Source organism: Leptopilina heterotoma, unplaced genomic scaffold, assembly GCF_015476425.1.
Source record: "Leptopilina heterotoma isolate Lh14 unplaced genomic scaffold, ASM1547642v1 Lhet_60, whole genome shotgun sequence".
Taxonomy (NCBI): domain Eukaryota; kingdom Metazoa; phylum Arthropoda; class Insecta; order Hymenoptera; family Figitidae; genus Leptopilina; species Leptopilina heterotoma.
In genome coordinates this window covers 7422446-7448563 of record NW_025111138.1, presented here as the reverse complement: position 1 = coordinate 7448563, position 26118 = coordinate 7422446, and the positions used below count along the sequence as shown (strand labels likewise).

The window sequence follows — 26118 nt, the reverse complement described above, 5'->3', positions numbered from 1 at the left end:
TGATGGGATAAATAATTTATTATAGCTGTATCAATATATACAAGGAGAGATAAATGACATTTGCCTCGAATGTACATTTACCTCGTGATAATTATTATTTTCATGTGTATATATGTCTAATATATAAATCAGAAAGATGGGGCTTATTGTAACGTTATTTATATTTTATAAACTTTCACTTGGGAGTGAAAAGCTATAATTATGTGTAGCTTTTTAGAATTTTAGATTTTCGGGGTCGAATCTTCTTTTCACACTTCGCTACTGTTTCTATTATAACTATTATTTTTATTACTACGCGATTATTATTATTTAATTTTTTTTATTAGAAAATAATTAAAAAAGGTTTTAACATAAAAATAAATATTATAATTACTATATTACTATAACTACAATTTTTAGGGGATAACAATCAGTCCCCTCTTCTACATAATCACCTTTTTATCCCCTAAAACATCAAAAATTATGCATATACTCCCCTTTCCCCCTTTTTTCAGAGCGAAAAACTTAACAGAAATTATCATTTTTTTATAAATTACAAAAATTTTTAATTATAATGAAGAAAAAAAAATATTTAGAGTAAATTTTACTACTAATAAAATAGATTTTAAGGAATTTTTAAAAACAAATTCTCTTTGGATATAGAAGAAGTTATTCTGGAAGTAAACATTTTATTACTAAATTTTATTAATTTAAGTAATTTTTAGGACAATTTTTTTTTACCACAATTATTTGTTTATTATAGTTCTGAAATTTAATTGAAAATTGTTGAAAATAATTTTTAATTATTTTATTTAAGTAAGTTTTACTAATTTTTATTAAAATTTTGATTGGATTGTATACAAATTACTTTGTAAATAAAAATTTTTAATAGCACAATTTTACTTTTTTCATATTTAATTTTTGTACTAAAATTGAATACATATTAAAAGCTTTTCTGTGAAGAAAAATTTTTAATAGTACATTTTACATAGTCTGAACTAAATTTTACTAATTTTTACTGAAATTTACTTCGGATATAATAAAATTCATGAAGTAATAGAAATAATATTGAACTCCTACGAAGATTTTTATTATTTATGAAAATAATTTAATTGTTGACAATAATTTTATTACAATAATTGAATTCTTTCGAAAAATTGTATTAAAACTTTTAAAAGTAATTGAATTTTCACTACAAATTATTATTATTAAAAAAAATAATTGACTTCCTGACAAGAATTTTATTAATTTTGAAAAAAATTGAATTTTTACAAATAATTTTATTACAATAATTGAAAATAATTAAATTCTTTCGAGGAATTTAATTAAGATTGTAATGAAAATAATTGTTTTCTTGTGAAAATTTTTATTTTTCATGAAAATAATTGAATCTTGCAAAGTACTTTTTTAAATTTATAAAATTAATTAAATTTTTAGAAAGAATTTTATTATTTATGAAAATAATTTATGTCTTGATAAAAAATCAATTAAAATTTTTGGAAATAATTGAATTTTCACGAGGAACTTTATTATTTATGAAAATAAATTACATCTTTATATAAGAAATTAATTAAAATTTTTGAAAACAATTGAATATGCTTGCGAGAAATTTTTAAATTAAAAAAAATTTAAATCGTGCAAAGAATTTTATTACAATTATTGATAATAGTTGAATTATTCTGAATATTTTTTTTTTAAATTTTGAAAATATTTGAATTTCTACTATGTTTTTTTAATTATTAAAGAAAAGAATTAAATTCTACAGAGTTATATTATTTTTGAAAAATATTTTAAGTATCTTGAGAAGAGTTTTTTTTTTAATTTATGAAAATAATTTAATTCTTTTGAGGAATTTTATTATTTATGAATATAATTGAATTCTTACAAAGAATTATATTATTTTTTAAAATAATTGAATTCTTGCGAGAAATTTCATTATTTATGAAAATAATTTGAATTTTGCGAACAAATTTTATTAAATTTTTTGTAAATAGTTGAATTTTTACGAGGAATTTTATTATTCTAGAAAATAATTGAAATCTTGCTATGAATTTTATTAAAATTTTTGAAAATAATTGAATTCTAACACAGAATTTTATTATTTTTAACAATATTTTAAGTCTTCAGAACAATGTAATTAAATTTTTTGAAAATAATTTAATTATCAGAAAGAATTGTATGTGATTTATAAAAATAATTGAAATTTTGCGATAAAAATTAAAATTTTTGAAATATAAATGAATATAATTGAATTCTTTCAAGAAATTATATTATTTTTGAAAATAATTGAATTTTTGCAAGAAAATTTTATTATTCATGAAAATAATTGAAATCTTTTGAGGAATTTTATTATTTATGAATATAATTTGAATTTCTGCGAGATATTTTATTATTCAAGAAAATAATTGAATTATAGCAGAGAATTTGATTATTTTTGAATATATTTTAAGTGTTGAGAATAATATTTTTTCGAGAAATTTTATTATTCTAGAAAATAATTTAAAATCTTGCCATGAATTTTACTACAATTTATGAAAATAATTGAATTTTGCAAAGAATTTATTAATAATAATTATTATTTGTTGAGTAAAATTCTCTCTCATGGAGAAATAAAAAATAAAATTTTCTAATTTCTTCTTTTTCATTATTTAATTGTGAATGAATTTTTTTTCCAGTTGGCGGAATGAACCGACCATCGAAAGCTGTGACCCAGGTGAAGAAAGTGGCACCACCGGCGGTCCCCGATGTATTCCGGCATTCCGGCTCGTCCTTTGGTTCAGCAGGATACGCGAGCAGTGAGGATGGATGCTTTTTGTCGAGCGGCACAGGAAGCGGAGGCGCTGGCGATGACGGCTCCTATGGGATGCCATCGGGAAAGAGTCCAGGGCCAATTTTCACGCACCCTGGTTTCGCTTTCCCACCGATCGTCGGCAAATACGCCCACGCCGAGGATCAAGGTACATATATATATATATGTGCACACGACAAGCGGGTTATACAGTTAGAAATTCGCATGTGGTCAGCAACAATTTTGCCACTATACATAAAGAAACTGGTTTTCTCTCGTCGAGATTAAGAACCACATGATCGTTCTTGTTTTTACATACATACAGTCAAAGAAATAAATCCATTTATAATATGACTACAACACCATGTCATATTCTGTTCCAAGTCGCTGAAAATTAACTATACTCGATCTAAATTATAATCCCTATGGATAATTCTCATTTCATTTTATAGAGCCAGTGTACAACGGAATTATAAATGGAACAATTATTTTTCTCCTTCAACAATTTTTCTTTCAATTATTTATTATTATTATTATTTATTTTGTTTATTATTTTTTATAAATTATTTATTATTATTGATTATAATTATTATTTATTTATGATTATTATATTTGTTTATGTTTATTATTATTGATTATAATTATTATATATTCATCCAATTTTTATTTTATTATAATTATTTTATTTTTATTTCAATTATTTATTCCACTAGAGTTTTGAGCGATCAAATGTTAGACATTTTTTTCTATTTAAATATTTTCAAAAATTTATATTCAATTTAGTTAATTTTTTGGAAAGTTAAAAAGTACTTTGTGTACCAAGAGAGGAAAGAAGATATTTTCCGATAAGTTTGTAAATTTTTGTTTGCTCTCGCTTCGCTCAAGCAGTAAATTTACAAACTTATCGAAAAACATCTTCTTTTCTCTCTTCGTGTACCTACTTTGTGCTATATTTAACATTTATTTGACAAAAGCACTTTTATACTGTTCTAATAAATAATTAATATAATTAAATAAATAAATATTAATTATATTTATAAATTAATGTAATGTTACACTGAGAAAACATTAACATTAATGCAAAACTATTTTATTTTTGTTGTTTTTGTATGCATTTTTGTTTTTTATTTTTATTTTATTTTTTTAATTTTTCTTTTTAAATGTTTTGAATTTCAAAATTAATAAAACTAATTAATAAAGTCAGAAAATATTCTAACTCAATTTGTATTTTTATTTTTCTTAAAAATTGAAAGATTTTAAAATTCATTCTGTTAATGAAATTCATTATTTATAAAAATTAATTAATTATTCAAAAGAATTTTATTTATTTATTTATTTATTTTATTTAAGTAATAAAATCTTTATAAAATCTTTTTTATAAAAGAAGTTTTTAAAATAATTGCATTCTCGCACAAAATTTCACTGAAATTCTTAAAAATATTTTAATTTTTTGGAAGGATTGTATTTAAAAAAAAAAAAACTGGAATAGATTTTATTAAATTTTTTTAAAATAATTCAATCGATTAAAAGAATTTTATTCAAATTTTTTTTAAAGAATTTTAGTTTTAAGAGAAAATAATTGAATTTTTTTATTGTTTATGCAAAAAATTAAAATCTTGAAAAGAATTTTCTTAAAATTTTAGAAAAATAATTGAATTTTTACTAGAAATTTTATTATTCAAGAAAATAATTGACATATTGCGAAGACATTTTTTATAATTTATGAAAATAATTGAATTTTTACAAGGAATTTTATTATTTTTGAAAATAATTGAAATCTTAATAATTAATTAATTAAAATTTTTGAAAATAATTAAATGTTTGCGAGGAATTTTATTATTTATGAAAATATTTGAAATTTTGCGACAAATTTTTTTCAACTTTTTGTAAATAATTGAATTTTTAACGAGAAATTTTATTATTTAATTAAGAAAATAATTGAAATACTGCGAAGGTTTTGATTATAATTTTTAATAATAATTTAATTATTTCGAAGAATTTTGTATTAAAAATTTTGGAAATATTTGAATTTCTGCGAGATATTTTATTATTTAAGAAAATAATTGAAATATTAAAAATGGACGTTAGTGAAATTTTTGAAAATAATTGAATTCTTGAAAGAAAATTTATTATTCGTGAAAATAATTGAAATCTAACGAAAAGTTTTTTTTAAATTATAAAGATAATTGAATTCTTATGAAGAAGTTTATCATTTATGAAAATAATTGAAATCTTGAGAAAATTTTTGAAAATAATTAAATTATCACGAAGAATTTTAGTATTTATGGAAATAATTGAAATCTTCGAAAAAATTTTATTTTATAATTTTGAATCTACTATTATTCCAAAATTTAATTTAATTTTTAAGAAATTTTGTAATTTTTATAAAAATACTAAATTGAACTCCCCGTTTCGCTCTCAACATTTGCTAGTTATTGAAATAATATAATTCTTATCAAATTCTTGATTTTGCTTTCAAAAAAGAAATTCCTTTTCTTCTTTCAATTTCTATCTATATCGTAGTTTAAAAATGATGACGCAAAAGTTTTCGACTTCTATACATATATACAAGAGAATAAATATTTTTACGAGTAATAAATTTTACCGCATCTTTCTCTCATTTTTAAAGAATTTATTTCCCTTGAATAATACTATGGGAGTATATAAATTTTGTCTCGCTTGATTCATATAACATAGTGAATAATGAAAAGAATAAGAGTTTCTTCACTTGATTTTCACTGAAAATATGTATATGAATCCTTTAATAGTTGAATTTTATTATCGAAAATAATGCCACGACAAAATATTAAATTTTACATGATGCAAAAATACTTTATAACAATTTTAACGAAATAACGTTAAAATAATGGCACTTGCAAAATTTTTATCTTCCGTTATTCATATACACGTATATTTAAATACATATATAGAAAGAAAAATAATAAATTCCAGAATAATTTAGAAATTCTGTTTTCAAATTAAAATATTTTTCGCGCAAATTGTTTAATTTGAAAGTGCATTCTTGAATTTTAATTTTGTAAATAACTTTCTGGAAATGTTTCTTTAGTTTTACAAATTAGTAAATATAACTAAAGTTTACTTTTTGATTTTTTCAATTGAAATATATGTAAACTAATTTGAATTAAGGAACAATATTATAAATTAGATAATTTTATTTTTTTTTGGAATCTATTTCTAGAGTGGAAATAAAATACAATTTATTAATTTTTTCTTTTCTCGGCTAATTTTAAAATACTGGTTCTAATGTAACTATTATATATTTAAAGCGGAAAACGTTTTATCAGAAAATCGTAAAAATTTTTCCAATAATAATATAAATTTGTTTTCAACGTGTTAAGGAAATTTTTAAATTTAGAAAATACGGATATTTTTGTACAGTTAATGTGCACTTTGAATATTTATACACAAACACATAATATGCATGTTTTTCTCTTTATATACACGAGATGTCTATTTTCTCGTGTATATATAAAGTTTGATCAGTTTTAATTCAATACTTTATATGCGTAAAGCTTTTAATATATTTGTTTCCAACATAAATTACCAGTGATTTCTCGAAGAGATACGAATCTTATAGTGGATTAGCAAAAGATGAGGAAACTGATCACTTTTTGTCTTAGATATATATGTATATAAAAGCAAGGATAATCATCGACCTCTTTAATAGTTGTTTACGATCACTTTGTGCTCCAGTATTTCACTCAATAGACAACTTGGACACTATCAATGAACACTTATCGCTGGAGATTGCACATACACTCGTATCAATACACAAGATCTATCTTTTTGATAAAATGAAAAAATTTTCTATTATTTGTTCGTGTATGGAGAATATTTCTATTCTCTCGCTATTTTTTTTTCAATTAATTCAATGAATATTGTATTTAAATGAAAGGGATATTTTTTTAATGTATTTTTTCAATAATTACTGATTAAAAAGAAATTAAAAAGAAAACTACAGGGAAATCTAAGCAAAAACAACAAAAGAACAAACATGAATTTTGAATCAATTTAATTAGAAATTTCAAAGAACGTGGATTTTTGAAAAATTTTAATAATTCAAATTCTTCTGAAATTAGTTAAAATTTTTTATATATATTTAATTGATTAAAATAATGGATTTATAAAACGATTTTAGTTAAAATCACTAAAAAAAATTGAATTTTGGAGAAGTTAGAAATAATTGCAGAAATTCAATTATTTTCAAAAATTTTAATAAAATTTTTCTCTGAATTTCAATTATTTTCAAAAATTTTAATAAAATTCTTGGCAAAATTTCAATTATTTTCCTCAATTCAATGATTTTTAATATTAACTATTTTAATAAAATTTTCCTAAAGAATCCAATTATTTTAAAAAAATTTTGATAAAATTCTACGCAAACTTTTAATTATTTTCTTAAAAATAATAAAAATTTTTAAGAAAAATTTTATAAGAGTAGCATTTACAATTTTCATAGAGAATAAAGAATTTCAAAAGTTTATAATTTAAAATTTTTTAAAATGTCAATTTTTAATAAATTTCTCCAAAAAATCCAATTCTTTAAAATGTTTATACACGGAGATAAATCTATCTGAATTTCAATTATTATTAAAACAAACATTTCTCTTAAGAATTCAATTATTCTTATAATTTTTTAAAAATTTCTGGTCAGAATTTTAATTATTTTAAAATTCTTTGCAAGAATTAATAATTAAAAATAATTAATTTATAGAATAATTTTAGATAAAAACACTAAAAAATGGAATTTAGGAGAAGTTAGAAATGATTAAAGAAATTCAATTATTTTCAGAAATAATAAAATTCTCTTTAAAATTTCAATTATCTTTATAAATAATAAAATTCTTCTCCAAAATTCAATTATTTTCAAAAATTTAATAAAATTTTTGTCAAAATTTTAATTATTTGCAGAAATTCTCCTCAATTCAATGATATTCAATATCGACTACTTTAATTAAATTTTCTAAAAGATTTCAATTATTTAAAAAAAATTATGGATAAAATTGTACTCAAAAATTTAATTATTTTCACAAATAATAAAAATGTCGCGGGAATTCAATTATTTACAAATTTTTTTATAAATTTCTTCGCAATAATTCTATTATTTTTAAAAATAATCAATTTTTTTACAAGGATTTAATTATTTTCATAAATAATAAAATTTCTTGGGAAAATTTTATCTAATTATTTTTAATGCAATTTTAATCGAATTTCTCGAAAAATGTAATTGTTCTTAAAAATTGTATTAAATTTATTATTTTCAATACCTACATTTTTTTATTAAATTTCTTGAAAGAATTTAATTATTTTCAAAAATAAGAAAATTTCTCGCAGACATTCAACTATGTTGGAAAATTTTTAAAAATTCTCTTCAAAATTTCAATTTTAAATTTATTTTAATTATCTTTATAAATAATAAAATTCTTCTCCAAAATTTAATTATTTTCAAAAATTTTAATAAAATTCTTGGCAAAATTTCAATTATTTTCCTGAATAAAAATTTCTCAAGAATTCAATTATTTAAAATAGAATTTGCATAAATTTTTTTTTGAAAACAATCAATTATTTATTTATAAAATTCTTCGCAATAATTCAATTTTTTCACAAAAATTAAAAGTTTTTTATAGGGATTCAATTTTTTCTGAGAATTTAGTTTTGAGAAAAATAAATAAATATTTAAATAATTGAATTCTCGTAGAAATTTCTAATAAAAATAATATATTTAAAAATGAATGTCAGTTAAAATTTTAGAAAAGGTAGAATTCTGTAGAATACATTTTTTTGAAAAAGTTTAATTGAATTCTTTTTGAAATTATTTAAAGTTTTTATTTTCTAATATACAATTAAAGAATTTCCAAATAATCGATGAAATTTCGGAAAATTGAATTGTAAACAAATAAATTTGAAAATTCTCCAAGAACTTTTTCAAAAATTATTAAAAATACATAATTGATTTGAAGAAGAATTTTAGTTAAAAATTGTAGAAAATAATAATTGAATTGAAATGATGAAAATATTATTCGGTCATATTTAATTAATATAAAACATGAAAAAAGTGAATTATTTTTTAATTATTAATTTTTCTGATTTTTCACTAACCAAATTCATTTATATTAAAAAAAAAGAAAACTTTAATAATTTAGTTAAATAAATAAAATTATTAAAATAAATAGGTAGAATAAAATTTAATGAGTTTGAGAAGCGAAGAATAATTGAAATATACAATTTCCGCAATTAGAGACATGTACGTTTGTATGATGATAAGCGGATTGACGATAAAGCGAATTAATATATTTATGTGTTTAACGAGTTTTGCTTTTGTTAATTTTTTTTCACTAGGCATCGACATGACACAAAGCCCCGGAAGAGATAGTCCTGGGAGTTCTGGTTCTGGATCTGGTTCAAGGCACTCGACAGCGTCTCTTGATTCTGGAAGAGCTTCTGGATATCATTTAGGTCCCCGAGGACACGGCACACTCACATCATCACCAAGATGTTCCATTAGTTCACTTGGAAGTCATCCCGACCGACCTGGAGATCTCGATGTTGTTCATGCTTGGCTAACCGAGCTTCAATTCGAGGAGTACTTTCCATTATTTGCTTCTGCTGGCTACGATCTCGCTACTATAACTCGAATGACCCCCGAGGATCTCACAGCTATAGGTAATTTTATTGCGGTTTTTAATCAGAAATACTTTTTTCTTTCTCTTCTTTTCTTTTTTTAATTAATTAATTTATATATTTATTTACAACATAAGATTTATATCTGTTTATCTAAATTTAATTAGTTTAAAAATAAAATTAGTTACTAATAATAATAGTATTTATAATAGTATTTTCAAAAATTTCAATAAATTTCTTTTGAAATATTTCATTATCTTCAATAAAAGTTTAGGAAAAAATGTTTTAGTAAAAGAAAAATAGATAAATGTAAAAGAATAAATTGTAATTTGTAAAAAATTGTATGTAAAAAAGAATTGTGAGTAAAATAAAATTGTTTTGCAGGTATTAAGAAGCCGAACCATAGGAAACGACTGAAGGCGGAAATAGATAATTTAAATATAGGAGACGGTCTGCCAGAACATGTTCCGGGTTCATTGGAAGAGTGGCTGAGGTTATTAAGACTCGAGGAATATCTTGGTGCTCTTCATCAACAGGGTATGCGTTCCGTTGAGGATGTTACGACTCTCACGTGGGAGGATCTCGAGGACATTGGTATCGTTCGACTTGGTCATCAGAAGAAACTTCTTTTGGCGATTAAACGAGTTAAGGATATTCGTGCCGGTAAACGAATTCAACCGTTGGATTTGGCTCGACTTCCACCACATCCAGGACAAACGCAGGTAAACTTTTTTTGTTTACCTGAAAAATATATTGATATATTCTTCTTAATTAATTGAAATATTTTTTGTTTTATTTTACAATAGAAGTTTTCTAAGATTTAGAAAAGAAATTTAGTTAAAAATTCTAGAAAATAAATAAATTTTGAAGAATTAAAGTATTAATATTTATAAAGTATTAAATTGTAGAAGGTTTGAAATTAGAATTAAAAAAATTTAAATTCTTGTGTAAAATCAAATATCAAGCATTTAAGTATTTAATTTAAAAAATTATTGAAAATTTAAATAATAGAATTTAAGAACCACAGGTTAGGGAAATCAGGGAAAAGTCAGGGATTTTTACTAAAAGTACTGGAAAAAATTGAATTTTTAAAATTCATAAGAAAACACTGAATTTTAATGTTTTTTTTGTTTACCTCATAAACTATGAAAAAATAATAATAATAAATTTTTTTACAAGGATTCAATTATTTTTAGAAATAATAAAATTCTTTTTAGAAATTCAATTATTTTTTTCATAAATAATAAAACTCACCGCAGAATTTTAATTATTTTTAATACAATTTTATATGAATTCCTCAAAAAATTCAATTATTCTTAAAAATTTTATTAAATTTATTATTTTCAATACATTTTTGATTAAATCTCTTAAAAGAATTTTATTATTTTCAATAATTTTAATAAAATTTTTCATAATGATTCAATTATTTCCAAAAGTCATAAAATACCTCGCAGAAATTCAATTATGTTGAAAAATAATATTCAAAAATTCTCTTCAAAATTTCAATTATCTTTATAAGTAATAAAATTCTTCTCCGAAATTCAATTATTTTCAAAAATTTTATTAAAATTCTTGGCAAAATTTTAATCATTTTAATAAACAAAAATTCCAGAAGAATTCAATTATTTAAAAATAGAAATAGAATTTGCATAAATTTTGTTGGTAAAACAATCAATTATTTAAAAAATTTTTATAAAATTCTTCCCAATAATTTAATTATTTTCACAAAAATTGAAATCCCTTCCAGGGATTTAATTATTTTCATAAATAATAAAATTCTTTTTAGAAATTCAATTATTTTCATAAATAATAAAATGCATGTCAGAATTTAAATTATTTTTAATACAATTTTAATGGAATTCCTCGAAAAATGTAATTATTCTTAAAAATTTTATTAAAATTCGCCGAAATAATTCAAGTATTTAAAAATTTGTTCACAAAATTCTTTATGAGAATTTAATGTTAAGAAACATTCAATTATTCAATAAATTATTTTTCTATTTAAATAATCGTATTATTCTCGTAGAATTTTCTAATAAAAATTTATTTAACAATGAATTTTAGTCAAAATTTTAGATAAAAATTGAATATTAAAAGCATTACAGCATGAATTTTTTGAAATAATTGAATTTTAAAATCGTTTTAAATTAAAATCTTTCATTTTTTGAGTTTTTCATACTTTTAACTAACAATCCTGTAGAATAATTTTTTTTTCAAGAAGTTTAATTAAATTTTTGTTGAAATTATTTGAGGTTTTTATTTTCCAATATTTATTTAATTAAAGAATTTCTGATTAATTGAAATTTCGTAAAATTGAATTGTAAATAAATGGTCTTGAAAATTCTCGAAGAACTTTTTCAAGAATTATTTTAAAAATTGACTTAAAGAAGAATTTTAGTTAAAAATTCTAGAAAATAGTAATTTAATTGAAATGATGAAAATAATTTTGAAAAAGTTACAGTAACAATATTCTGATAATATAAAATAATGATGAAACGTTGCACATCTAATAAAATAGTATTTCATTTATTACTCTTCTGATAATCGATTAAAAGAATATTAACAAAATTCAACAATGGAAGAAAAATCAACTACATTTATATAAAATAATGACTTCATCAATCGGTCATCTTTAATTATTATAAAACATGAAGAAATCGATTACTCCGCGTCGAAGACTCGGAGTGATCTATTTATTCTTGTTTTATAATGATATTCTTATAAGTTGTTGAATTTCAAAGGTTTGAATTTGGAATTTTTGAAAATCTTAATTCATCTGGAAAAATAATAATTATTAAATGTTTATTTAAAAAAAAAGATTATTGATGTTTTTGAATAATTTTTCAATTAAAGAAATTCATAAATAAATGTAATCTAATGCCTAGTTTAGATGCAATTTAAATTTTCAAAAAATTCTCTTACGAATGTACTCTATTTTTCTTTAATTTTAATATTCAAATGAAACTAAATAGAAAACAAAAGAATTATTGGAATGGGGAAAATTTGAATAGACATTAATTAGAATATTTTGCAGGATGTTGTCATTCAACGTGGTGGTTCTGACTTGCCATCGCCCGATGAAGACTGCTCGTCGCCGGTATTAAGATCTTTCCAAAGAGCCGGCAACGAAAACAATTCGAACGCAACGTGGAGGAGCATGTATGCCGCACTACCAGCTGGGCTGGATTATAATACAGTTGGTCGGGGGAATTCGCGAGGAAAGTCTCTCGAAAGTTTAGAAGACGCTCCTGTTACTTATCCACCATCACCCGCACCCGTGTCACATCCTCAACCCGTCGATTGGAGGCCGCGAAGTTATGAAGACGGCGATTTAACTCCAACCAACGAAGGCTCTATCATCGAAGTTGGAGGTGGAACTCTTCCCAGACCTAGACACTGTCTCGTTCGACCCCGACCCGTTGCCAAGGTAATTTTATCAAAAAAAAAAAAAGAATTTTTTCTCTTTCCGAACTGGTCAACTTGATTTTTTTTCACTCCAAACTATAATTCTGGCAAAAAAAAGTTGTATTTTCATCGTAAAATGTTACGTATTTTTTAAATATGAAAAATAGTGAATATTAAGAATAAAAGAAATAGTAAATAATTTGGAAATAACAGTGAATAATTATAAAAATATTCAAAATTTCAGAGAATGAATAAGTTAATATAAGGAGAGAGGAAATTTTTAGAAATATGGAAGTGAATTTAGAACGAAAGGAGAATAATGGAAAAATTTTTTTCAGGTTGTAGCAACACCGGGACAATTTAAATCACTGCCACGAGATTTTGTTGATAATAAATATCAGCTGACGTACGGATTGGAAAGTAGTCCTAACTTATCGAAACGACGTCCTCCATCACCGCCGAGACGACAGAGTTCCAGAGATATGGGAACAAATGTTGGCGGTGGTAATAATGTAGGCGATGTTGTGATAGATTGCAGTGGTCCCGTTCCAACTGCAACGTGCGATGATCATCATCTTCATCACCATCATCATCCGCCACCACCTGCACCAGCAGCGCCTCCATCGACACCGCCGCAACTCAGTAGGCCGCCTTCCTCCATGTCACGTTCCTGGGGAAGTGTCAGCGTCAGTGTCAATGAAGAACACGAGCTCATTGCCACTCTTGCCCTGCAGCATCGTAATGGATCCGACGCTAGTTTCAAAGTAAGTTTACAATTCCAACTAATTATAAATTTAACTTTCTTTTTACATATTTTGATTTTTTTGACATGTTACGATAAAAATTTTTTTAAAAAAATTAAAATTATATTAGCAAACGCGGTACTTCTTTTACTATTATTATGACAATTTCAATTTTTTTTTATTTTAGAATATTAAGTTCAATTCTTGAATGATTTCAAATTCAAAATTATTAAAAATTCGTTTATTAACTAATTTATTATTATCATTAATTACTTTCATTAATAATATTTTTTAAATAGAATTCTTTGTAAGAATTCAATTATTTTCATGAATTTTAAAATTCTTCGCAAGTAATTCAATTATTTTCAGAAATAAAATTTTTCCCTGGAATTTAATTATTTTCATAAATAAAATTCTTTGATGGAATTTAATTATTTTTATAAATAAAATTCTTTGCTGGAATTTAATTATTTCCATTAATAATAAAATCATTAATTATAAAATAAAATAAAATGAATTTCGCAGGCATTTAATTATCTTCAGTACAAATTAAATGAAATTCCCCAAAAGAATTCAATTATTTTCCAAAATTTTGATACAATTTTTTATAAGGATTCAATTATTTTCGATACAATTTTAATTAAATTCCGCTAAAGAATTTCATTAATCGAAATACGTAAACTATTTTCGAAATTTTAATAAAATTCTTGATATAAATTCAATTATTTTAATAAATAATAAAATTCCTCGTAGGAATTCAACTGTTTTCAATACAATTTTTATAAAAATTCTTGATGGAGTTGAATGATTTTTCAAAATTTAAATTAAATTCCTCGATGGAATTTAAGTATTATTAAAAATTTTAATAAAATTCTTCATATCAATTCAATTATTTTCAGAACTTTGAATGAAATTCTTCGCAAGAATTGATTTTTTTTTATGAATTCTAAAATTCTTCGCAAGAAATTCAATTATTTGCATAAATAAAATTCTTTGCAAGAAATTCAATTATTTTCATAAATAAAATTCTTTGCTAGAATTTAATTTATTATTTTCATAAATAATAAAATCCTTCGCAGGTAATTAATTATCTTCAATAGAATTTAAAGGAAATTCGACAAAAAAAATTCTAAAATATTTTCTAAAATTTTGATACAATTTTTTATAAAAATTCAATTATTTTCAATACGATTTTAACTAAATTCCACAAAAAATTTCTTTATAGAGTTTCAAATTTTCAAAATTTAAATTAAATCCCTCAAAATAATTGAAGTATTATCAAAAATTTGAATAAAATTCTTCAGATCAATTCAATTATTTTTAAAACTTTAAATGAAATTCTTCGCAAGAATTGAATTTTTTCAATGAATAATAAAATTCTTCTTAAGAATTAAAATCTTTTCAAAAATAATAAAATCGTTCATGACGATCTTAGCAAGATATCAATTATTTTCATGAATAAAAGATTCCTTCAAAAGAATTTAATTATTTTCAAAAATATGAATAAAATTCTTCGCTAGAATTCAATTTTTTCATGAATTCTAAAATTCTTCGCAAGAATTCAATTGTTTTCATAAATATTAAAATTTTTCTTAAAAATTTAATTAATTTTATGAATAATATTATTCTTGACAGGAATTTAATTATTTTCAGTACAATTTAAATGAAATTCTTCGAAAGAATTGAATTATTTTTAAAGATTTTAAAAAAATTTGTCCAAAAAATTCAATTATTTTTAGTACAATTTTAATTAAATTCCTTGAAAGAATTTAAATTTTCTTCGAAACAATTGAATTTGTATTTTTACAAATTTTATTTTTAGGTAATTATTTTTTTCATAAAAATTTTTCAACAAAGTTTAATTTTTAAAATTAAAAAGTTCACTTATTACCGTAAAATTACAGAAAATGATATAATTTATAAAATTTTATCGAGAAAATATTTCTTAACGGAGAGAGAATAAATATTAACTTTCGTAAAAGTATTTTACAATTTGTGGAGAAAATGCGACAAAGAGAAATTTTGATGTAACAAATACTAAAGTTTAAAAATACTTATTTATATTTTAGTATGATTGTATTTTGAATATTAATTAAATTTTAATCTAACTTTGCTAAATTTCACATGAGTTTTTTTAAAGCTTAGTATTTTTTATATCAAAAAATTTTGCTTTGTTGCACTTTTTCCCCAAATTGTAAAATACTTTTACAAAGTTTATTATAGTTTTTCTCTTTCTGTGTATAAAACTTATTCTCTGAAAAAGTAAATAATAATTCTGAATCTAAATAAATCTAAATTAGTAAAAATTTGAATTTATTGGAACAAAAATCATTAATGTAGATTATGTTAATAAAAAAAAGAGTATTTAAAAAATTGTAATTCGCTAAACAATATTTTTTTCATGTACTATAAAAATTAATTTTTCTCATTTTCTGTTTGAAACAGTCGAGCTCTAGCACGGAATCGGATTCTCTGCCGTTCGCCAACGAGAATGCCGGTACGATAAAGCAGAGAGCGGCAAGGGCCCAGGAATACGTTGGAAGTGCAGGCACAATTGGAAATAATTTGGTGAATCATCATACGAGTGGTGGAGAGCCTGCGGACGTTTTAAATGATATCGGTAACATGCTGACAAATCTTACGAATGAGCTGGACGCGATGCTCGAGGAGGAAAAGCGCCAAGGCCTGAATTCATAATCACCATCTGCCTTCGTTCGCATTTTTTGTAATTTCAAGAATGTTGCCATATAGAATGACGAGAATACCAGACTACAAAAAAAAAATAATTTTCTTTTTGATCTTGTCGACGTATTTTACATTCCCGAATCACAGTTGTAATTGAGATGAGGGGCTAATGAAGAATCTGGAGGAGTGGATTAGGCACAATTTCCCCCCCAAACTGATACACAGAGCTTATTGACTGACTTTTTGAGGGACATGGATCCCATTTTTTTGAAACAATACCGAATTTTCATTTCTATTTTTTATAGAAAGAAGAAGAAAAAAACTTTCAGTGCTATTGCACAATTATTAGCAGATTAGAAAACAATTTTTTCTACTTTCAATTTTTTTCACTCTAGAGAGTGAAAATCACGTACTTAAAAAGTGAATGAAGAGCCAAATTCCTTGGATATAAGTCTTTTGTACCACAGACTTTTCTTCCTCAACTTCCTTGAAAATACCTCCAAATAACAGTTGTTGTTCGCAGTAAGTGCCCTTTTTCTAAAATTTCTTTTCTACAATTTAATTAAATAACTCTGCCTTTTTAGAAATTGTTTGGAATTTCAAAATTTCTCTTTGTTTACAATTGCAAACAATTTTTATTGTTTAAATTTTTTTTCTATTTGCTTAAGATTGTTTTAGTTCACAAGTGTTTTTTTCAATTATTCCAAATATCCGAAACTTCCAAAGAAAAAATTTCCATACTTCGTGGACATTTCGATGTGTTTCCAACATCCGTCCCCTATAAGTTAACTTCAATTAATGTACTTTTTAAAAAATGTCTCAAATTTTCGTTGAAAGAAAACGAACTTTAGTTGAAATTTGTTAAAACTTGAAAGAAAAAAATAGTTGAAACAATCGAGGCAATAAGACTAGAAAAATATATTACTGAATGCCAATTAATATTTTATACATACCATTTAAATCGACACTGACACTTTTTGCTATTGGACAACAACAAAAATTGCAGATCGTCCGGAATTCGTCGTTGCGCATTTAATCAAAAAAAAGCAAACAAAACGAGAGTGCAGAATAACAGAGTATTATTATAGAAATATAATCGAACTGAGTTTCGTAATTATTTAATAATCGAACTGAGTTTCAGACGTTCTGCCCTGTCGTTAAAATTCGAGATGAATCGCATTTAACAGAAAAAGTTTTAGCACCACTCCTCAGATTAAAAAAAAAAAAAGAGTTGCGTCTCAGCGAGAAGACAAAAACACAAATTTCGTTTCAACTCTGAAAAAAAACGTAAACATACACACACTACTTAAGATAAACTTATCGTAAGATTAATCGATTAAAAATTCAGCCCGATCATCTCGGACTGCGGACTTGTCTTGTTAACTATTGTAGGTGTATAGTTATATATTATAGATACCATGCGCTAGCAGTGATTTTGAGAAACTCATATCACGACGATACTAAAAAAAAAATGGACCAGCTTTTTACTTTATTCACTTAAATAAAAAAATTTTGTAAAAGCTTTCCTAAAATGGGACGACTTTCTATCGTATAAAAATGAATTACGAAGAAAACCAGTGTTTTTTGAGACAAAAAAAAAAGACTTTTTGACTTTGAGAATTTTTCAAAATCAAATAAGATTCGAATCCCGAGCTGGGAATTGAAACATTTTTTATAGAGAATTTTCCGCGTTTAGAATGTATAGCGAAGTACATTTTCTACAAGGTAACATTTATATCAAAATATTAACATTAATATTGTAATCGAATTGATATTATTATTAATATTTCTTGTAAAATAATTCCAATATTAATAGTATTTAAATAGTGATTTTTTTATAATCCATAAGTTTTGAATGAAATAAACGAAATATTTTCGGAAATTACTGATTGCAACAAAAATCAAGAACAGAAATTTAACATTTAAGAAACTTTATAATTCAATTTTTTTTATATAAGTCGTAAAATTTTTGTAATAAAAATTTGAAAAAAAAATTATATTTCTTTCATTGTACGTGCAGAACTTTAAGATCATTAGTATTTTAAAATAATATTTAAATGCTAATAATATTTTACAATAATTTTTAAATACTAATGGTATTTTAAACTAATATTTAAATATTAATAGTATTTTTATTTAACATTAAAATACTAATAGTATTTAAATATTAATATTATTTTAAAATAATATTCAAATAATAGTATTCTAAAATAATATTGAAATGTTAATAATAAAATAAAAACTGCGAAATATTAATAATAATATTAATCGAAAAATTGTGAAAAAAAAATTAATTTTGAATGATAATAAAAATATGTCGATTTTCGACTATTTTCTTTTTTTTAGAAAAAACTATTTGTGAAATAGATAAAAGATTTGGACTAAAAATTTGAAATGTCCTGTGGACTGATGATCGAACTGACTGCGTAACTCTACGAGAATTTTTATATTTTTGCCAATATTACTCCTTTATTTTTCTTCTGAGTTATAAAATAATATAAATTGAGTATTTTGGCGGATTTTTCTAATTTGAAAAATAATTCTTTTAAAAAGACTTGACGGCAAAATGACTCGAAGTCATTGTTCCTACATGGTATATGCATATTATATATAAATATATTATATTAGTTATAGTTTTTGTACAAAGGTAAGCGCTCTTGCGTCTCGCCCAGCGAGTTGTTGCGCTCGCCGATATTGCATTGTACACCACCCTTCCATGTTGGTTTTAATATACATTAAAAATATATTATTTGATTTAACAATTATAAAGAAGATTGATCTTTAAATAAAGATATTGACACGGAAGTTTTAGTGTGCTCTATTTTATAATGATAGAAATTAATATTATTTTTTAGAATCAACAAAAATAATTATTATAATTTTTTGTGCATTAATTTTTAAGCTTGTATTTAGTTATTTAATAATTCTCTGTTTTATTTTCTATTATTTATAATAATTAATAAAAAAAATAAATATATTAAAAAATAAATTTAATAATAAATAAATGAAATAATAATGAAAAATGAATAATAAAAATTTAGAATATTAATAATTCCAAATACTATTGAAAAATGGAAAATTCAAATTTTCGAAAATATTCTAAAAATTAGAATTTGTACCAATAATTTCAATATTTGAAGCAAATATAATTTAATTGACTCCAATAAATATTATTTGAGTCAATTAAATATTTAATTGATAATAGTAAATTAATCGGTTATTTGAATCAAATAAAATTTTTTTTCAGTGTATAAATTAAATTATATAATGAAGATATTTTCTAAATTATTTGATATATTTCTTATTATTGATTAAAAAAAAATTCGATAATTATTCAGTACAATTATTTTGTGAATTCTAATTTCATAGATATAATTATTAATTAATAATAAAATGTTAAAAATATTTACATAAAAAGGATTTACTGCATAAAAATTGTTTTTTTAAAATTGTTTTTAAATCATAAATAAAAGTATCTATAATTAATTTATAAATAATAAAAATTAGAAGAAAAGAAATTAATTACTACTGGCTGACTATAAAAAGAGACTATCACTAACAATGGATAGCAAGTAGTAAAAGACTTTTGCAGTCAGACATAAAAAAGTGCATTTATAAAAAAAGCAAACAATTATGTGAATACTTTTATTTCTATAATTTACCAGACAACATTTTATTATTAATATATCAATTATACTTTTATTTATTAATGATGTATAAATATTTATAATTATTTATTATTATTTATAATTATTCATTATTATTATTTTTTTAGGTTAGTTTCCCGCCATTTTTCAAACGTTATGGAATCGATACGTTCGAGATATGTACTCTCGATCGAGAAGTGTATAGAAACAAAATGGCGTCCGATTGACTTTTCCTTCAGTACCTGCTCAAAAAATACTCCCGAATAGTAGTGATAAAAAGAATATTAACTAAAATATGTTGTGTGACTATGAAAAGAAACATCGCAAGAATGAAAAATTCCACTTAGTGCAGAAAATCTACTTGTAAGTACATCATAAATTTCTTTACTGTTTCAGTCGCTTGAGTCACTTGCACGTGCACGTTGTACCCCATCACTTTGTTAATATCCATAAAAACAAAATTGTACCTAGATTTTTCTGGATATTTTCCACATTCGCATGTAATATACATTACAAAAAGAAATGTTTCATTAATAGAAATTTTACAATAGATTTACCGGCGACGTCGCAATTTTTTTAAATTCGATATGAAATCGAATGGAGAATCGAGATTGAGTTCAATGTGAAGTTGGCGGTAAAGCAGCAGCTTCACAACGTTCAACAACAGTTGGAACAAAAATGGCGTCACGTCGAAGAAGTCTCAAAGTGTCAAGGAAGTCTTTTAATAGTTTTCACGACAAGGAGAATAATTATTTACACGTATTGAGGGATTTTCAATCAAGAGTTCGAAGACGAGATACACTACGTAGTGCCAGAAGTATATTGGTAAGTCTCTTTGAGATAATTTTTATTGATCATTGTTTGACATTTCTACCTGTTGCATTGCATTGTTTACATTTTTTATTAAAACGAATTGTTGACTTAAACGGGTGAATTCGACTTGAAAATGTAAATGCATTTTTCTTATTTAATACTGTGCTCAATTTTTACGGGGCGATAAAAAAAATGTGCGCTATTTTTTGATCCAAGTGAATTATTACACATTGGAATTTGGATCATTATGACAGTTTACATGTTTTATTCGTTTTTGAAACGGATTTTCTGTTTTGCTTTGTATTCATAGTATTTAAGAGGCAATGTTGCTTTGCAAAAATATTCTATTATTTTCCTTCATGTAAGGTACACATAAATTGATTTCTGCATGTCCGTTACAATTTAAAATTTGAACCGTGGGTGGAGTCGTAAAGTCGTGAAAGTACAGGTGTTATTAAATAGATAGCGCTGTGAATCTTTACATGAATTATAATTTTTAATTTTAAATTTCAAAAACTAATGTTTCATGAATTATAACATTGTTTTGTTAATTTTATAATTTTCGAACAAATTTTGAAATTTTTAAAATCGCGTTTGCTATTTTAAGAAAATTCTCCAAAAGAATTGAATTATTTAACAAAATTTTTGATAACATTTTACGCAAACATTTAATTGTTTTCGTAAATAATACAAATTTTACAGAAATTCTGTTATTTACAAATTTTTTATACATTTCTTCGCAGAAATTCAATTGTTAGAAAATTTTTTTAAAATCTCGTCAAAATTTCAATTATTTTTATAAATAATAAAATTCTTCTCCACAATTCAATAATTTTCAAAAATTTTATTAAAATTCTTGGCAAAATTTCAATTATTTTCAAAAATTCTCTTCCAAATCTACTATTTTAATAAAATTTTCCAAAAGAATTGAATTATTTAAAAAAAATTTTGATGAAATTCTACATTAACCTTATATTATTTTTATAAATAATAAAAACTTCATAGCAGTTCAATTATTTACAAATTTTTTATAAATTTCTTCGCAATAATTCAATTATTTTCATAAATATTCAATTGTTCACAGAGATTCAATTATTTTCCAAAATTTTAATAAAATTCTTGGCAAAATTTCAATTATTTTTATAAATAAAAAGTGCACACGAATTCAATTATTTAAAATAGAATTCGCATAAATTAAAAAAAAGAATTATTTAAAACTTTTTAATAAAATTCTTCGCAATAATTCAATTATTTTCACAAAAATTAAGATTCTTTTCAGGGATTTAATTATTTTCATAAATAATAACATTCTTTTTAGGAATTCAATTATTTTCATAAATAATAAAACTCATCGCAGAATTTCAATCCTATTTTTGATACAATTTTAATCAAATTCCTTGAAAAATGTAATTATTTAAAAAATTTTTTAAAACTCGTCAAAAGAATTCAATCATTTAAAAATTTGTTGATGAAATTCTTTATGAGAATTCAATTTTGAGAAACATTGAATTATTCAATAAATTATTTATTTTTGTATTGTTAAAAATAATTGAATTCTCATAGAACTTTCTAATTCCATTATTTTAATTAATAACAATATTCATCACCAGAATTCAATTATGTATTTTCAAAAGTAATGTAATTCTTAGCATAAATTCAATTATTTTTAAATTTTCTTTTAAATTATCGAAAAGATTTAAATTATTTTTATAAATAGTAAAATTCTTCGCCGCAATTCAATTTTCAAAAATGTTTATTAATATCCACTATTTTAATAAAGTTTCCTAAAGGAATTCAATTATTTAAAATAGAATTTGCATAAATTTTTTTGAAAACAATTAATTATTTAAAATTTTTTATAACATTCTTCGTATTAATTCAATTATTTTCATAAATATTAACATTTTTTACAGGGAATCAATTATTTTCATAAATAATAAAATTCTTTTTTCTTTTAAAATTTCTTTTTAATTTTAGCAATTATTTTTAATAAAATTTGAATTAACTTCGTCAAAAAATGTAATTATTCTTAAAAATTTTATTGAAATTTATCGAAATGATTCGATTGTTTAATAAATTTTAATAAAACGTTTCAATTTTTAAAAATAATTGAATTTTGAAAAGGTTTCAAAATAAAATCTTTAAAAATTTTAATTTTTCATATTTTTAACTAACAATTTTGTAGAATTAATTTCTTTGAAAGAGTTTAATGAATTTTTTTTTTTTTTTTGAAATTTTTTGAAGTTTTTATTTTCTAATATATATTTAATTGAAGAATTTCCGAGTAATCGAAATTCTATAAAATTGAATTGTAAACAAATGGATTTGAAAATTCTCAAAGAACATTGTCAAAAGTTATTAAAATAATTAATTTAAAGAAAAATTTTAGTTAAAAATTCTTTAAATAATAATAATTAAATTGAAATGATGAAAATAATTTTGAAGAAATTACAGTAATAATATTCTTATAATATAAAATAACTATATTATCGCTCGGTCATATAAGTTGTTGAATTTCAAAAAGGTTTGAATTTGAAATTTTTGAAAATTTTAATTCCTCTGGAAAAATAATAATAATAAAATAATAATAATAATAAATGTAAGAGAACATTTTTTTGAGTATCTAATCATGTTTAGAGTGAATCATAGTATAAATTCTCTAGGGTCAGGGAAAAAGTCAACATTTTGTCTTGATATCAGGGAAAAGTCAGGGAAAAATAAAATAAAATAAAATTTTTGTGTCAACCCTGTCATTTTTGGCAATTGTGATAGTTTTATTAATTACTCATCATATTTTATCAATTTCTTCTCTCAATTTAGAAGTTAAATTTTAATCGTCATTTTCTATTTTGACCCGTAGTAGTCATGTTTATTAATTACAAAATTTCTTCGCCTTTCTGGTTCGTTTTTGTCTTTCCTATGTGGTCGTTTTATTATAACCTTTCGATTGGCTCGATTCATTTTAATGTATTTATTCCTGACACATTGGCGTTTGTTGTGGTTTTGATATTCAATCTTTCTCTCTCTCTCTCTCTCTCTCTCCCTCACTCACTCACTCACTCTCATTCTCTCTTCTATACCACCTCTTGATATAAACACATTCCTCCTCCCTTGGTCTCACCTTTCTCTCTCGAATTCAAAAATTCTAACGTGGTTTCATCTCCTTCATTGCGCCCTTCCCTCTTGTAGTACTCGAAGAGAATTGCTCGCCGGTATTATCAGTGTTGTTTCGAACGTTGTGAAGTGTCTTCCGTTCTACGAAGTTGGTGTCGTACTTCCAGTGCTCCAAAAAAGTGAATTTGTTTTTTCCTTTCCAAAAAAGATTGTTAATTAAGGATTCTTTTTTTTGTTATAAATTCCCCGATACTTGGGATTTGTGAGTATTTTTTTTTAATTTCTGTAATTTTCAATAATCTATTTTGTCAAAGTTTCAAATTACACTTGTTTATTTTTTTGCTGTTTCAATTTCGAAAAATATACTTTTTTTGTTTTAATAGTTAGTAAATAATATTATCGATAGAATTTGTTTTTCTTTTGTTTACTTAATTTGTTATTGTTTTTTCTTTTTTTTTTTGATAAATTTTTGCCTTTCCACTTTTTTTAGCAAATTGAGACAAAAAACGAATCAAAAGTGTTGCGAAGCAACATTTGCGTCGTTTTTTGTCTCAATTTGCTAAAAAAAAAAGTGGAAGATTTTACTATTTTCACTATATTTGGGAAATTTTTAGTTGTTACAGTTAAAACTTTCGCTAGTTTAGAAAAACTTATCGCTGTTTCGATTGAAGCTTTTTTCCGTGAATTAAGTTTACTTAATAATTGAAAAATATTATTTGTGCGTACAATTATCGTTTGACAAAGTTGATTATATTTTTTCCCCGCAATGTTTCTTGGGACATCAATCGAACACGAACGATTGTTTATGTTGATTTATCGCAAATAATGAAAAGTACCTTATATTTGATGAAATGATCAGAATTGAGAATATAAATCAGAAAGTTTCGAGATGTACATAATATGAAAATCGTCCTACTTTTATTGAATGCGCTCCGACGATTTTATATACACACGCGGTGATTATAATTAATCTTTCGATTACTTTTCATTGTCTCTTATATGTGGGATTCTTTCCTCGCGTGTATAGGTTCAACATTATTTTGCTTGTTTTTAATTTGGAAAACTATTCATAAATCATGTTTATCATTTGGAAAATACAATCATCGTCTAATATTCGTATGAAGCACATGTGAGAGTTTTGATATTTCTTCGAGAGAATCGTCCTTTAATTTCAATTTGCAATTAGAGCTATTACGGCAAATTGAAATTTTCTATTTTCACTTGCATTCTAACCTCATTTTAGAATTCGTAGTCATGATTCAGAATCTGGTGAGAGAAAGCAAAAAAAAGATTGACAGAAAATTGCTCTTTTCCGATCGTTGTTCCCTCGAATAAATTTTCTGATGTTTTTCAGTGAATCACTCTGTTGATTTTAATTTCGTTGTTTACGAATTTTTAATGAGATTGAAAAACGTGCTAATTATTTGTTTGTCTTGTATTATTTACTAGGTATACATTTCTGAAATTATAATTTATTTATTTATTTACTTTTTTTATTCCTTAAGTTAAAAAAACTTTGCAAAGAAAATAATTTTATTCCTTAAATTAAAAAAACTTTGCAAATAAAATAATTTTATTATTATTATTTTATTTATTTGTTTTATTATTTTATTTATTTATCAAATATATTCACTACAAAGTACTTAATTATCAAGACAATTTTTTCCCCCTTTTTTCTTTCTCATAATTCATAAAGTTTTTAAATAGTTTTTTCCATACAAACTTTTCCATTTGCCAATTTGGTATAGAAAAAAAAAACTTTGGAGAAAAAAAAATTGTTTTTATGTACAATTTTATTTTATATATTTACATAATTCCGAGTCTTCACTAAACGACTTCAAAGTTGACCTTTCGGAGTTATTGTTGGCTTGATCTTTTTACACGAAAGGTTCAAATGCCGCAAGTGTATAGAAAAAGTTTAGGTTTATTTTGATTGTATTTATATACAGAAATAAACAGATTTCTAATATTGAAATTTTATTTTTTTCCAAAATTAATTAACGTTGAATGAATGATTTATGAATTATTAATTAAAATAATAAAAAAGAGGTGGAAAAAAATTTAACTGCTTGGATTAAAATGTTTGAGTAGGTATTAGAATTTTTTTTTAACCTTCGACATTTAGAAAAAAAATTTCGATAATCTCCTATTTTGCATAGCTGGATTTGCAATATTTTTCTTTGGGAAAAAAATTTTTTTTCTTTGAAAAATTAAATTTATATATGAAACTTGGGAATATTTTGTTTATATTTATAAGCGAATTTCGAGATGAAAATTTAAGTCTCGAATTAATTGATTTTTG

The 26118-nt window shown here is 23.0% G+C and overlaps 2 protein-coding genes across 7 annotated transcripts in view; both read left to right on the top strand.

The window, feature by feature from the left end:
• LOC122509464 (caskin-2) overlaps nucleotides 1–17794 on the top strand; it is a 149148-nt gene extending 131354 nt beyond the window's left edge. For all 6 annotated transcript variants that reach the window (XM_043623578.1, XM_043623580.1, XM_043623576.1 and 3 more), the window contains 6 exons: nucleotides 2655–2936; nucleotides 9128–9451; nucleotides 9794–10131; nucleotides 12444–12836; nucleotides 13153–13578; nucleotides 16003–17794. In XM_043623578.1, coding sequence (XP_043479513.1) covers nucleotides 2663–2936; nucleotides 9128–9451; nucleotides 9794–10131; nucleotides 12444–12836; nucleotides 13153–13578; nucleotides 16003–16254 — 2007 coding nt within the window. In that variant the 5' untranslated portion in view covers nucleotides 2655–2662 and the 3' untranslated portion in view covers nucleotides 16255–17794. The remainder of the gene's footprint in view (nucleotides 1–2654; nucleotides 2937–9127; nucleotides 9452–9793; nucleotides 10132–12443; nucleotides 12837–13152; nucleotides 13579–16002) is intronic.
• A 6085-nt stretch (nucleotides 17795–23879) lies between these two features.
• Nucleotides 23880–26118, top strand: part of LOC122509461 (rhotekin-like) — a 106496-nt gene continuing 104257 nt past the window's right edge. Inside the window, exon 1 of the mRNA XM_043623570.1 lies at nucleotides 23880–24078. The gene's annotated coding sequence lies outside the window, so the exon portion shown is untranslated. The remainder of the gene's footprint in view (nucleotides 24079–26118) is intronic.